Consider the following 11,420-nt stretch of genomic DNA (forward strand, 5'->3'; position numbering starts at 1 on the left):
TAAGTTTTCAGTTATGATTTCAATTTTAAAAGAACAAGTAAAATATGAGTCCTTTAAATCGATTTAGACTAAAGGTTTGGTCCCATTAGTGAAGAAATTATAAAAAACAAAAAAAAATTTTTCTGTATTGTCATTAGTGTAGAGATGTTTAATGAACTACAAACATATCAGTCACTTTCAATACCAACACTTCCAGCTTAAACACAAGTGAAGTCTGCATGGGAAATGTTTATGCTAAGGTGACCAGACGTGCCAATTCCAGGTGACAAATTCTGCTCAGGTCATACAACGATCGATTTGCACAGCGCAAACAGCCAAAACCTGGTTATTTCTGTCAGGACCATTATCATCAAAGATGACTGACAATTAGCCGTTTGGATTGGCAATATGGTTCTGTTCTGGGCAAGAACTCCCTATGCATCCATGCAGCCTAGCATGGAAGAGAGCTGGGAGAGCAGCAGGCAAATCCCTGCAAAGTGGCAAGTCTGGTCACCTTACTTTGTTTTACTGTATTCCTGTGGGAATAAATTGATTTTTCCCATAAAAATGTATGAGCAATGGCAAATGTGACGTCACCGTAAGTATGAGTTGTGAAACAGGGTGTTAACTCAAGCAAGGTCCAGCTTGTGTCTGCCACTAGAATTGGTGAGAGGCACCACAGCTGAGGGCAGACCCTCAGTCTGGACCCCCAGAGTCAGGCGCTGACGGGTCTGGCTGCTACGCTGCTCCAGCGACAGGGCGTCCTGCTTACGAGACAAATCCTCCATCATCTGAGCTTCATGCTGTTTCAGAGACTGCAGAGAGTGCCTGGGAATCAAAGGTGTTCACAGGTCTTTGTGTTTTGAATTTGCAGTATTTATTTAAAATGCAAGGAGGAATTGAGTGAAAACAGTGGACTCACTGGGCATGTGCTAACTTCTGTTTCAGTGCTAGAATGGTGGCTTCCAGTTGCTTGGCTTCATCCACCAAACCAAACTGAACCTGAGAGAAACAAGTTATATGATAACCAATCAAAACACAGCAGATTAAGATGGATTGTGTTTGTTTTTCACTGGGTGAAATTAACTAGAACAAAGGTCATGCATCTCTTTATTTCTGGTGACAATGTATAATCACATTATTGTTTGGCGAAATTCAGTAATTTTAATCCACCTTATTTTTTACATAAGAATGGTTTTGTAACCATTTGTAACTTGAATGTACAAGGCTTCATAGGTGGCATAGGCTGTTTTAATATCATATTATATTTTAATTTATTATCGTAATCATAAATAGTTTTATTGTTTACTACACTTTATTATTGTTCTAGATAGTTACCTATCCACCTTATTCTTCAATGTGGAAGTAAGCCTATGACTTCGGGTTCATTAGCAGCTAAAGGGATAGCTATAGCTATAGGCTCCAGTTCGTCGAGCGAACTTGAGGCATTGAATGAAGAAAAGCAGTTTGGTTTTAAACTAACTTTTATGCACGTTGTACTGCATGCATCTTCACACAACAGACCTTTTTTTGTCTCCAAAATATTGACAGATTTTTGCTAATGGGACAGCACCGTTATGCAATGTGCCAATCAGCTAGTTGTGGAGTTTACCTCATCTCGACACAGGTCCATGCCAGGCCTTTTGATTCTGTTCTCTAGACGGGTGTGGACCAGCTTTAGAGGACCTGTCTTGGCCTGCATGTCTTTCTCTAGGTGACAAATGTCCTTCTCCAACTCGGCAATCTCTTCTTGAGTCTGAAAGATATTGGCACACATACTAAAATAAAAGAAAGAAAAATGCTTGCTTTATTCTATTCATCCCATTCATTACCATTCAGTCTATTCATTACCACATGGAATACTACCTTCTGATTGATCAATTGCTACATTACAGTATCAGATATTTTTGAATAATCAATTTTATAGACCCCAACAATAATTTTTCAATAAGCAAATAGTATACACTCAAATCAATGTCTATGTATTGATTTTTTTTTTTGTGGGAAGACATATAACAGGAGGATATTTTGCAGTCCGATGGTCATTATCGTGAAATAAACCCCTTCATTAACCACTTCAGAATGATACGAAATCTTTTATACCTCATTTGATCACCCTGTGGGGTTTATTTGGGAATAAAGACCAACTGACCCATTTTTCATTGCTGTACGTCCACATTCATATTTCAATTGTGTGAAAAGCACTTTCTTTAACTTGCTATTATACTGGATGATAGTTCATCATTCCCAGTTTCATTGCATATTCAAAAACACCAGAATTATATTAAAAAGGGGGAAAATAAAGAAGATGCCTTACAGTTTTTAGCTGCCATTGCATTTCGTGATAGGCCTGTTCCTCGTGGTGAGTTCGCTTACGGAGAGCAAACTCCACTGTCATTCTTTGGGCCTCCAGCTCATTCTGCACCTATGAGAGAAGATGCATTTACTGAATGGATATCATATTGAATGGATATCCTGTTACAGTGTTGAACTGCAAGTCATTTTCAACATACACTACTACACTAAATGATTCAGTTTAAACCTGTAGACCAGATGTGGCACCTGTGCTCTTGTGATGCTGTTGTTCTCTCTTATATGGACAGAGGCCTGCATCTCTTCTTTAGCTCGGGTAATATTGTATCGACTGAACTGCTCCCACTGCTGTGGAGTTGTGGAACTGAAAAAAAAAACACACACACACATTTATATTATATTATAAATAAATATTTTATACATTTTATATTTAGAATTGTACTTGTTTGGGGTCCCTTCGTAGAACTTGCCCTTTAATATAGTCTCTGGATGTTCAGCTATTATTATGTTAAGATAGCTCTTTAGAGGTAAGATTACTCTTAAGCTCACCCGGGGGGCACTCTTGTGGGGTTTGGCTTCAGGGAGATCTCAGGTGACCGTATAGTGAGAGACAAGCATGACATGTCCACATCAAGGGCCTCTATTTTATCCTGAAGATCAATGGTCAGCTGTTGCCTTGCTTCCTGTAAGCGACTAAGAAGATATGCCAAGATTAGTAACCATATAATCTTCATCATATTAACAGGCAAAAGTCAAGTGAGACATGATTGTCATCCAAAAAAAAAACAAAGCAGAATGATACTGAATGGTTCAAACCAATTAATGTCTATCTGAATGTACTTACCACAGCTGTTCAAAAGCTTGATCAATGCACTGCTGAAGGATGCGCTGTGCTCCATCAAGCACCTCTACTTCCTTCTTCAGTTCAGCTTCTACAGGGTCACAGACCAGCTCCTTGCCACGACGACCTTCTCTGAGGTTCAAGCACTCGGCAGTGACTTCAAGGGGCAGAACAGTGGCAGCAAGGGCTCGTTCTGTCTCCTCCTTGGACTTAGCAATGTTTAATAGGTACATGATTACACTTGAGATTTTTATTTCATTGCAAAAAATTTTTTATGAATTAATGTTTTCACTGGGATCTTTTAAGTTTATTATTTATGGAAGCTTGCTTGCACCAAGGAATAAAAAATGGTAATTGAAACTTTATATCTTACAATTGTTTCTCACAATTCTCAGTAGCCACAATTGTCAAGAAAAACATAGCAATTTTAATTCATTGGTGAAAAAAAAAACTGAATTGCAAAATATAAAATCCGAATTGTGAGATGTGAACTTGAAAAAAAAAGGTCAGAATTCTGAGTTTTTTTATCTCTCAGAATTGTGAGAATTTTTGAATCATGAGACAAAAAGAGATATAAACTTTCTATTGCGAGATATATTGTAGGCATCCATTCACCTTATTAGAAGTCTACATCAAAATGTTTTTAAAAGGTAAAAAAAAAAAAAAATACATATAGTTGCTGTAAGATGACTTAAAAAGATGAAGAAAAGACGTGTGAACATGGTTTTTATGAACTCATTATTAATTACCAGAGTAAGAGCGTCCATTTCTGCATCCACTTGATGTGCACAAGCTTTCAGATTCTCCTTCCAGCGCGTGACGTCATTGATCCTGTCACTCAGTCGCCTGCTGCTGTCATACTCATCCCAGTTTGTCTGATGACCATAAAAGCAAAATATTTGATAATTAGTACTACGCTCTTTCTACGCTGTCAAACAGCTTTCAACCCACCCTGATCATTACCTTACAGGTCGTCTCATTGCGCAGAGCTCTTCCTTCCTGGCGTATCTCGTTTGAAACATTGCGCTTGTTCTCCGCAGTGTGTGATATCTGTGTGGTATTAGTCGCCCAGTCAGACACACTGTAACGCAAGCCTGGCTTCGAGCTCAGGGTGGCCATGTTTGCTGGTATCATAGAAACAACATGACAATTAAAGACAAAAGAAGTAGTTCTAGTAAACAGGCAGATGGTTTGTGTTTTAATTTGGCGGGGTTTTTTCTTCTTCTCAAGACTGGTCACATAATTTTTAATTCAGTTATGGAAAGGTGGGTTGGTCTTATTTGATTTGGAAGCGTAAGACTGAATACTCCTTGGCAATTGCAGGTCAAACTAGTTCTTTACACGGGGCTATAACTGGCCCTATTGTTATTCGTGCGAACAAAAATATATTAATACAACTATTTTTTAATTACTATTAATTATAGCCATCATCAACCTATTACTTAAATTCACTCTGGTAACGCAAACTCCTATTTTCTCAATTTTAAGAAGCATCTTAGTTTAATAAAACTACTAATTGCAAATTATAGCTATGATACCGATTAGTAATGTATTTGATGTATAAATAATCAGAATGATAAAAGACAAAAATAATTATAATGCCAGAGCAAGCAGGCTCTCGGATTTTTAATGTGACATTTCAAGAAAATCTTTTACTTACTCCTGTGTATTTATCATATATGTATGCCTATATGTATTTTACGACTTCGTAATTGAGAGGTTATTTTGAATATTTGTACTTTAATTAAATGATTTGTCACACAGCAGGGCTATTAGTTAAACTTACGTGGAAAACTTAAATGGAAATCGAGTTTCTGTACCTAAAATATACTTTGACTTCTGTATTCATATACATTTAACAGTAAAGTCTTTGTTAAGTAAAGTTCATATGCACGTCATTTGTAATCCACTGAAAACATTAATTCGACTTACCGAGACTGATGAACTGTTAGATGTGTTGTCAGTCGCTGTGGCGAGTCCAGCAGTAAACACAGTAAAAGGGTCTCCTGGTAACGGGCGACGCAACTGCAGCTTATTCAATCATTTATACAGCATAGCAACACTCAACAATTCTTCATCCACGGAGACGCTTCATCATCTCACCGTGACATGTGTCCATGACCACTCACTCAGAAATCACAAAATCACAAGAGGTCTGGATCAGTTCTACATTTTCAATCATATAGAACAATCTAAAGACCTCACAGCAACTCTTATATCCACTCAGAACACTTCAGTAACCGTGGCAAATTCCCACAACACTTCTTCCACTTTTCACATTTTTATTCAGAAAATGTACAAATTTTATTTAGAAATGTTATTAATAGTTCCCCCTCTTCCTTTCATTCAACCATTCATTCTGTTTAAATACATACAATTAGTTTAGCTATATATTTTTACAGTTTTGCATTAAATACTTAATTATTTTCATATAGCATATTTTTATCATCTAACATTACTGAATCCATGTACATCCAAGTTATTCATGATTTATTGCTCAAAACAAGTCATGAATATTTCTGTGCACAATTAACGGAATGATTATTTTTGCATTAATTGGTTTCCTTTATGTGTCATTCAGATTTTTTTTTTCACAGGCACAAGAAATTGTTTTCCATCAGTGAATATGAATTAGAGAGAAACTGTAGTTATATCATAAATCTATAAATAGTCCATCTCTGCGGTCTCAAGATGTTTTGTGATGTGGTCAAGTAGATATTTTTCATTTTCTGCTTCTTTCAAGTAAAAATGAGACCCAGGAAGCATCTGTACAGTGAAGTCACAACTTGTCATGTCCTTCCAAGCTGTAAAGCAAAAGAGACACAATACAAGAATTGCACATAAAACTAAAGCTTTTAAATGACAAAATCATGCACATGTGATCAGAATTATTAACAAATGAGCAGTTTATTCTTTCTAAGTTTACCACTTTATAAAACCAAAACTATTTAAAACATTGTTTTAGTAAAAACTGAACCATTTATCTGTCAGATTCACCTTGTAAGTCATGGGGTGCATCCTCTTTTCCATCAAAGCATGATACTGGACATGACAGGAAGGGTGTTGATGGTCTGCTACATCTGCCGAACAGATTTGTATTAAGAAGTATGTTCCATCCCACATATATTGATGTTTTCTTACACAAAAGAAAGGCACTGAGCCCACCTATAATTGTCCATTACACAGAGATCTGCTTTCAGCGCAGGTAAGAAGAGTTTGGTGAGCTCAGCATTGGCCAGTATCTCTGGTGGTGTGCCTCCAATAGAAGTGACCCACACAAGAAACTCTTGATCTGACAGATTACTTCTTCTTGGTGCCTGCAGTCTTGCTTCAGACTTACAAAAAAATTCAGAACACAAACATATACATTTAAATATATTTACACATAAAGCTATATTTTTTAAATAATAATACTAATTATGAAAATATCTCACCTTTGCAACAAAATAAACCACAACACATAAAATGGACAGATATGACAACATACAGAACAGATCAGACTTACATATGGTGCTGAGGCTCCAGAGAGAAACATGTGGATTGGCTCAAGGTTGTAGACCTTCTTTACATGTTCGGCAAAAGCAAAGCAGGTCATAGCTCCAAAACTACAGGAAGAAGTTGCAAATGAAAAGGTATTATTTATATAAAAAATGTATATATGGGGAACTCGTGGCCTAGTGGTAAGAGAGTTTGACTCCTAACCCTAAGGTTGTCGGTTTGAGTCTCGGGCCGGCAATACCATGACTTATGTGCCCATGAGCAAGGCACCGAACCCTGGGTGCCGCAGCATAAATGGCTGCTCACTGCTCCGGGTGTGTGCTCACATTGTGTGTGTGTGTGTGTGTGTGTGTGTGTGCACTTTGGATGGGTTAAATGCAGAGCATGAATTCTGAGTATGGGTCACTATACTTGGCTGTATGTCACGTCACTTTATATTTACCGTTTATAATGCATGTCATGTTCTGACCCTACACATCAGCATGTTTTTATAATGTAACATCATATACTTTTATATATACCTTTTTTTAAAACCCATCATCATTTTCCTGCTACTTTAGCAACAGTGTCACAAACCTATGTCCGAAGAGGGCAAATGGCTTTTCTCTGAGATGTGGAAGAAGCACACCGATGACCTCATCGATGATTTCCTGCATATTTTGAAAAAATGGTTCCTTCGCTCTTCCTTCTCTGCCTGGCAGTCGAACGGAGTACACTGAAAATTAAACGAAACTAAAATTATCTTACTTTTGAATGAACAATCAAATTACTTAAATTCAGATTTAAAAATATGTAGTAAAAAAATGCTCTAATATTCATATTGAATTTTTTTTGTTTGTTTGATTGTTTTAGGTAGTGCAGTTACCTTCAATAGAGCTGCTGAGAGTTTTAGCCCAGCGAGCATAATGAATAGAGCCTCCACCTGCCCAGGGAAAACAGATGAGACGGACCGAAGCATCTGGGCGCTTGGTGAAACAGGTTATGACTTTATCCATTCCTCTGAAACATTATGACGTGAATTAATAATCATTTATCATAGGCAAAACAATTGATAAAATACATATAGGAAATAGAGTTATCTGGTCATGTAAATGGACTGATGCCACATATGGAAGACTAGAAAAGAAACATGAAAAAATAACTGAATGTACCCTGCAGTACTTTTGTTTACCTGGAGAGAATATTCCACATTTCAGTGAGATACACAGAGTTTAAGTTATAGATCTCAATGCTTGTTTAGCAGAACTTTAGCTTAATCAAACACATGCATATAATAGAATACAGTTTTAATTGAGTGGCACGTATAAATAAGGATTAATAAAACCACCAGATACTGTTCTCACGATTATATTGCAGAATATATCCTGTACAATCTTCTTCTTCTTCTTCTGCTGCTTCTTCTGCTGCTGCTGCTTCTTCTTCTTCTTCTCTCTCTCTCTCTCTCTCTCTCTCTCTCATTTTATTGGCGGGTCGCAACCAACTTGTTCAGGTGCATACCGCCACCTACTGTACCGGGGTTTGCAACTTCAAGGCTTCACGTACTTAGCATTTTAATTTAAAAAAAAAGAAAACACTTGTGGAAACACCCTATATGCTGTGCTCTAACCCTGTATATTTAAGAAACTTAAAGATAGCTTTGCTACATTCCCACATTTTCTCATCTGCCCCCAAAATCCCCTTTAAACTCCATTCTTGCTCCAACTTGTAAATCTTATCTTGCAAGATCCTCCTTTCTGCATTATATTTTTTACACCTCATAATAATATGTTCCACATTTTCTGGAATATTACAATAATCACAATTATCTGATATGCATTTTCCCATTAAAAACAGGGTTGATTTTAAACCAGTATGTCCAAGTCTTAATCTTGATAAAATCACTTCTTCTCTTCTGCATTTTCCTTTAAAAATCTTGACATTAATCGATTTCTGAATATTATAATAATATCGCCCTTTGCTATCCATGTCCCACTTTTTCTGGGGAAAAAATGAGATGGAACCCAACAAAACTGAAGATTAATTCCAATTCTCTCTATATTTAACATTATCATGGATATTTCTTTATGTAAATCCTCTCTTATCATTTCAGTTGAGTTCAAACTATTAAGTGCAGCAACAGAGTCTGAACAGATAATAACTCTTTGAGGTCTTCTTCTACCATTGCAATCCTAAAATTATGGCTATTACTTCAGCTGTAAATACAGATAAATTGTCATTAATTCTTTTGCAAATTGTTACATCAAATTCTGGTATGTACACTCCTACTCCTACATGATCATTCCTCAAATCTTTAGATCCATCTGTGAATATTGGTATGTACGGATAGTATTTCTGCTTAACGTATTCTTGAACCAAATATCCAATATTATCAGCATTCTTTTCAGTCCATTCTTTCTTCTTCTTCTTTTTCTTCTGTCTGTGGTTTTTATTTGGGGGTTTGCAAACGAAGTACATTACCGCCATCTGCAGGACTGAGGTGTGAACTCACTGGGATATCAAATTTGTATAATCTACTCTGTGTTTTGTGTGTGTGTGTGTATATATATAGATAGATATATCGATATATATATATATATATATATATATATATATATATATATATATATATATATAAAGCTGAGTTTCTTTCAATAAGGTCAAGACAGCCTTAAATATATATTGTGTACTAGGCAGACTCAATAGGTTTTTTAAGCTCAATCAATAATTCAATATAAAATAGTTTCCTCCTGCCGCCTCAGATTAGTACACTTTTTAACTATCATTTCTTTCTGAATGCTATATAAATGTTTTCCTTTCTCCTCCTGATCCCATGTATCCTGCCACATTTTATTAATATTATCTTTAATGATAACTTTAATTTATGATTTACTAAGTGGCATTTTTATATCTATATTTTCTGTCTTCAGGGCTTCTTTTGCCAATTTATCCACCTTTTAATTTCCCTCAATACCCATGTGCCCTGGAACCCATGTAAACTGTGCATACCTTTTTTTGTTGAGTTAGTCTAAAATTAATTGATTTGACTAAAAGATCTTGCCTACATACAGATTTTCCACTCTGGATATTTGTCAAGGAGGACATGGAATGCAATCTTGTGTGGCTTAACTTCCTGTACGCATTTCAGTGTTAGAATAGCGGCCATTATTTCAGCTGAAAAGACTGATAGGTGATCTGAAATTGTATTTTGTGATTAATGCAGCTGCACCTGTTTTGCCAGTTATTGGATCTTTGGATGCATCTGTGTATATCTGTATTGTATCTTCATACCTGGTTTCTATATACTGTTGAAAATTTTTATATATGCCAGATTTTAAAATGTATTTTATTTCTATATTTACTATAGAAAACAAAAAGAATAACTATGGTGGGATGGCACTCATCCTTATTGTCTTACAGCATGCAATAGCAAGATATATATATATATATATATATATATATATATATATATATATATATATATATATATATATATATATATATATATATATATATAAGCACACACATACAGTATATATATTTAGAAAATATTTACATATATATATATATACATACATATACACACACACACACACACACACATATATATATATTAATATTCATAAATTATATATATATATATATATATATATAAGCACACACATACAGTATATATATTTAGAAAATATTTACATATATATATATATATATATATAATTTATGAATATTAATATATATATATGTGTGTGTGTGTGTGTGTGTGTATATATGTATGTATGTATTATATAAAAAAAAACATGAAACGCCATGAAATCAATTATTAAAAAAAAAAAAAGAGTAAAAAAAAGTTGTATTCACAATAACTTTTTTATAAAGAGTTAATTTGTCATTTTTGTTCTTGCACTATTAATTACAGTTTTTCTCAATTGCTAAAACACTAAATCCTATTGTCTGAACCAAATGCTCAGTTGCCTGAACCCACTGATTGAATCAATCACTCTTTTGGCAAAACCATAAGCACTTTTCACCTGTTTAGACACAACTTGCCAACACATTTTCATTGTGATGCACCCGTGCTACATAATGGTGAGCACAGGTGACAAAAGTCAAACACAATTAAAGCACAGATGTCACCATTTGAACACAACAACTCAAAATTGATCACACTTGTGGCTAATGATGTGAGGGAACATATACAGTAAGCCACATCATAGAGCACTGGTTTGTGAGGCCCTACAATGGATAGAAATCTGAGAGGAAGAGTTCGTGTGAGAGGAGGTCGAGGTGGTAAGCGAAGACAAAGAACAGTAATATCTGATGAAATCAGAGCTACTGTGATTGACCATGTTCTTGTCCATGGTATGAGCATGAGGGAGGCTGGACAAAGGGTAAAACCAAACATCAGTAAATTCATTGTGTCCACCATAATCCGAAGATTTAGAGAAGAGGTGAGGTAATTACCTTTTTTTGACATTATAGTACAGTGTGTAAATGTTGACAGCAATTACTGTATGACATACTATATACTAAATATATATATTAAATCTGACCAAAAGGAGAAGGAGAGGCCGTAATGTGACTGGCCATTGGGCCATTGTTGGTGTTCCTGGGCAGCGTGGTGGCAATGTCACATTATGTGCTGCCATCAGCAATCATGGGGTTGTCCACCATAATGCCAACCTGGGGCCCTACAACACTCACCAGCTCCTCATTTTCCTCAATCACATGCGAGATGCTCTGTTAGGGCAATAGGATGAGCATCCCATCTATTTTGTTGTTTGGGACAATGTGAGTTTTCAGAGCCCAGGTTAGA

At 35.7% G+C, this 11,420-nt stretch overlaps 2 protein-coding genes across 2 annotated transcripts; both read right to left on the reverse strand.

Annotated features, from left to right (window-relative positions):
• Positions 1 to 333: 333 nt before the first annotated feature.
• tekt2 (tektin 2 (testicular)) lies at positions 334 to 5,110 on the reverse strand. Its single transcript, XM_059555235.1, has 10 exons — positions 5,066 to 5,110; positions 4,097 to 4,257; positions 3,883 to 4,008; positions 3,137 to 3,342; positions 2,842 to 2,985; positions 2,542 to 2,656; positions 2,297 to 2,404; positions 1,592 to 1,735; positions 902 to 981; positions 334 to 807 (listed from the first exon to the last, which is right to left on the reverse strand). The coding sequence occupies exons 2-10, from the start codon at positions 4,250 to 4,252 to the stop codon at positions 609 to 611; spliced, it is 1,278 nt and encodes a 425-aa protein (XP_059411218.1). The 5' UTR covers positions 4,253 to 4,257; positions 5,066 to 5,110; the 3' UTR covers positions 334 to 608.
• Positions 5,111 to 5,395: 285 nt separating this feature from the next.
• On the reverse strand, positions 5,396 to 8,023 carry olah (oleoyl-ACP hydrolase). The gene is made up of 7 exons (XM_059555236.1): positions 7,803 to 8,023; positions 7,497 to 7,630; positions 7,208 to 7,346; positions 6,639 to 6,738; positions 6,299 to 6,468; positions 6,131 to 6,213; positions 5,396 to 5,937 (listed from the first exon to the last, which is right to left on the reverse strand). The coding sequence occupies exons 1-7, from the start codon at positions 7,820 to 7,822 to the stop codon at positions 5,795 to 5,797; spliced, it is 789 nt and encodes a 262-aa protein (XP_059411219.1). The 5' UTR covers positions 7,823 to 8,023; the 3' UTR covers positions 5,396 to 5,794.
• Positions 8,024 to 11,420: the final 3,397 nt, after the last annotated feature.

Source organism: Carassius carassius, chromosome 8 (assembly GCF_963082965.1).
Source record: "Carassius carassius chromosome 8, fCarCar2.1, whole genome shotgun sequence".
Lineage (NCBI taxonomy): Eukaryota > Metazoa > Chordata > Actinopteri > Cypriniformes > Cyprinidae > Carassius > Carassius carassius.

Bases quoted from the DNA above. Each gene is read 5' to 3' on its own strand.
- tekt2 (XM_059555235.1), bottom strand. From the start codon at position 4,252: ATGGCCACCCTGAGCTCGAAGCCAGGCTTGCGTTACAGTGTGTCTGAC. The intron at 3,343-3,882 runs GTAATTAATAAT...AACATTGCTAAG, and splicing joins AAATGGACGCTCTTACTCTG to TCCAAGGAGGAGACAGAACG. The intron at 2,657-2,841 runs GTGAGCTTAAGA...TTTTTTTTTCAG, and splicing joins CCCACAAGAGTGCCCCCCGG to TTCCACAACTCCACAGCAGT.
- olah (XM_059555236.1), bottom strand. From the start codon at position 7,822: ATGTGGAATATTCTCTCCAG. The intron at 7,631-7,802 runs GTAAACAAAAGT...ATAATGTTTCAG, and splicing joins ATGTGGAATATTCTCTCCAG to AGGAATGGATAAAGTCATAA. The intron at 6,739-7,207 runs GTTTGTGACACT...TTCTTCCTGTAG, and splicing joins TTTGCCCTCTTCGGACATAG to TTTTGGAGCTATGACCTGCT.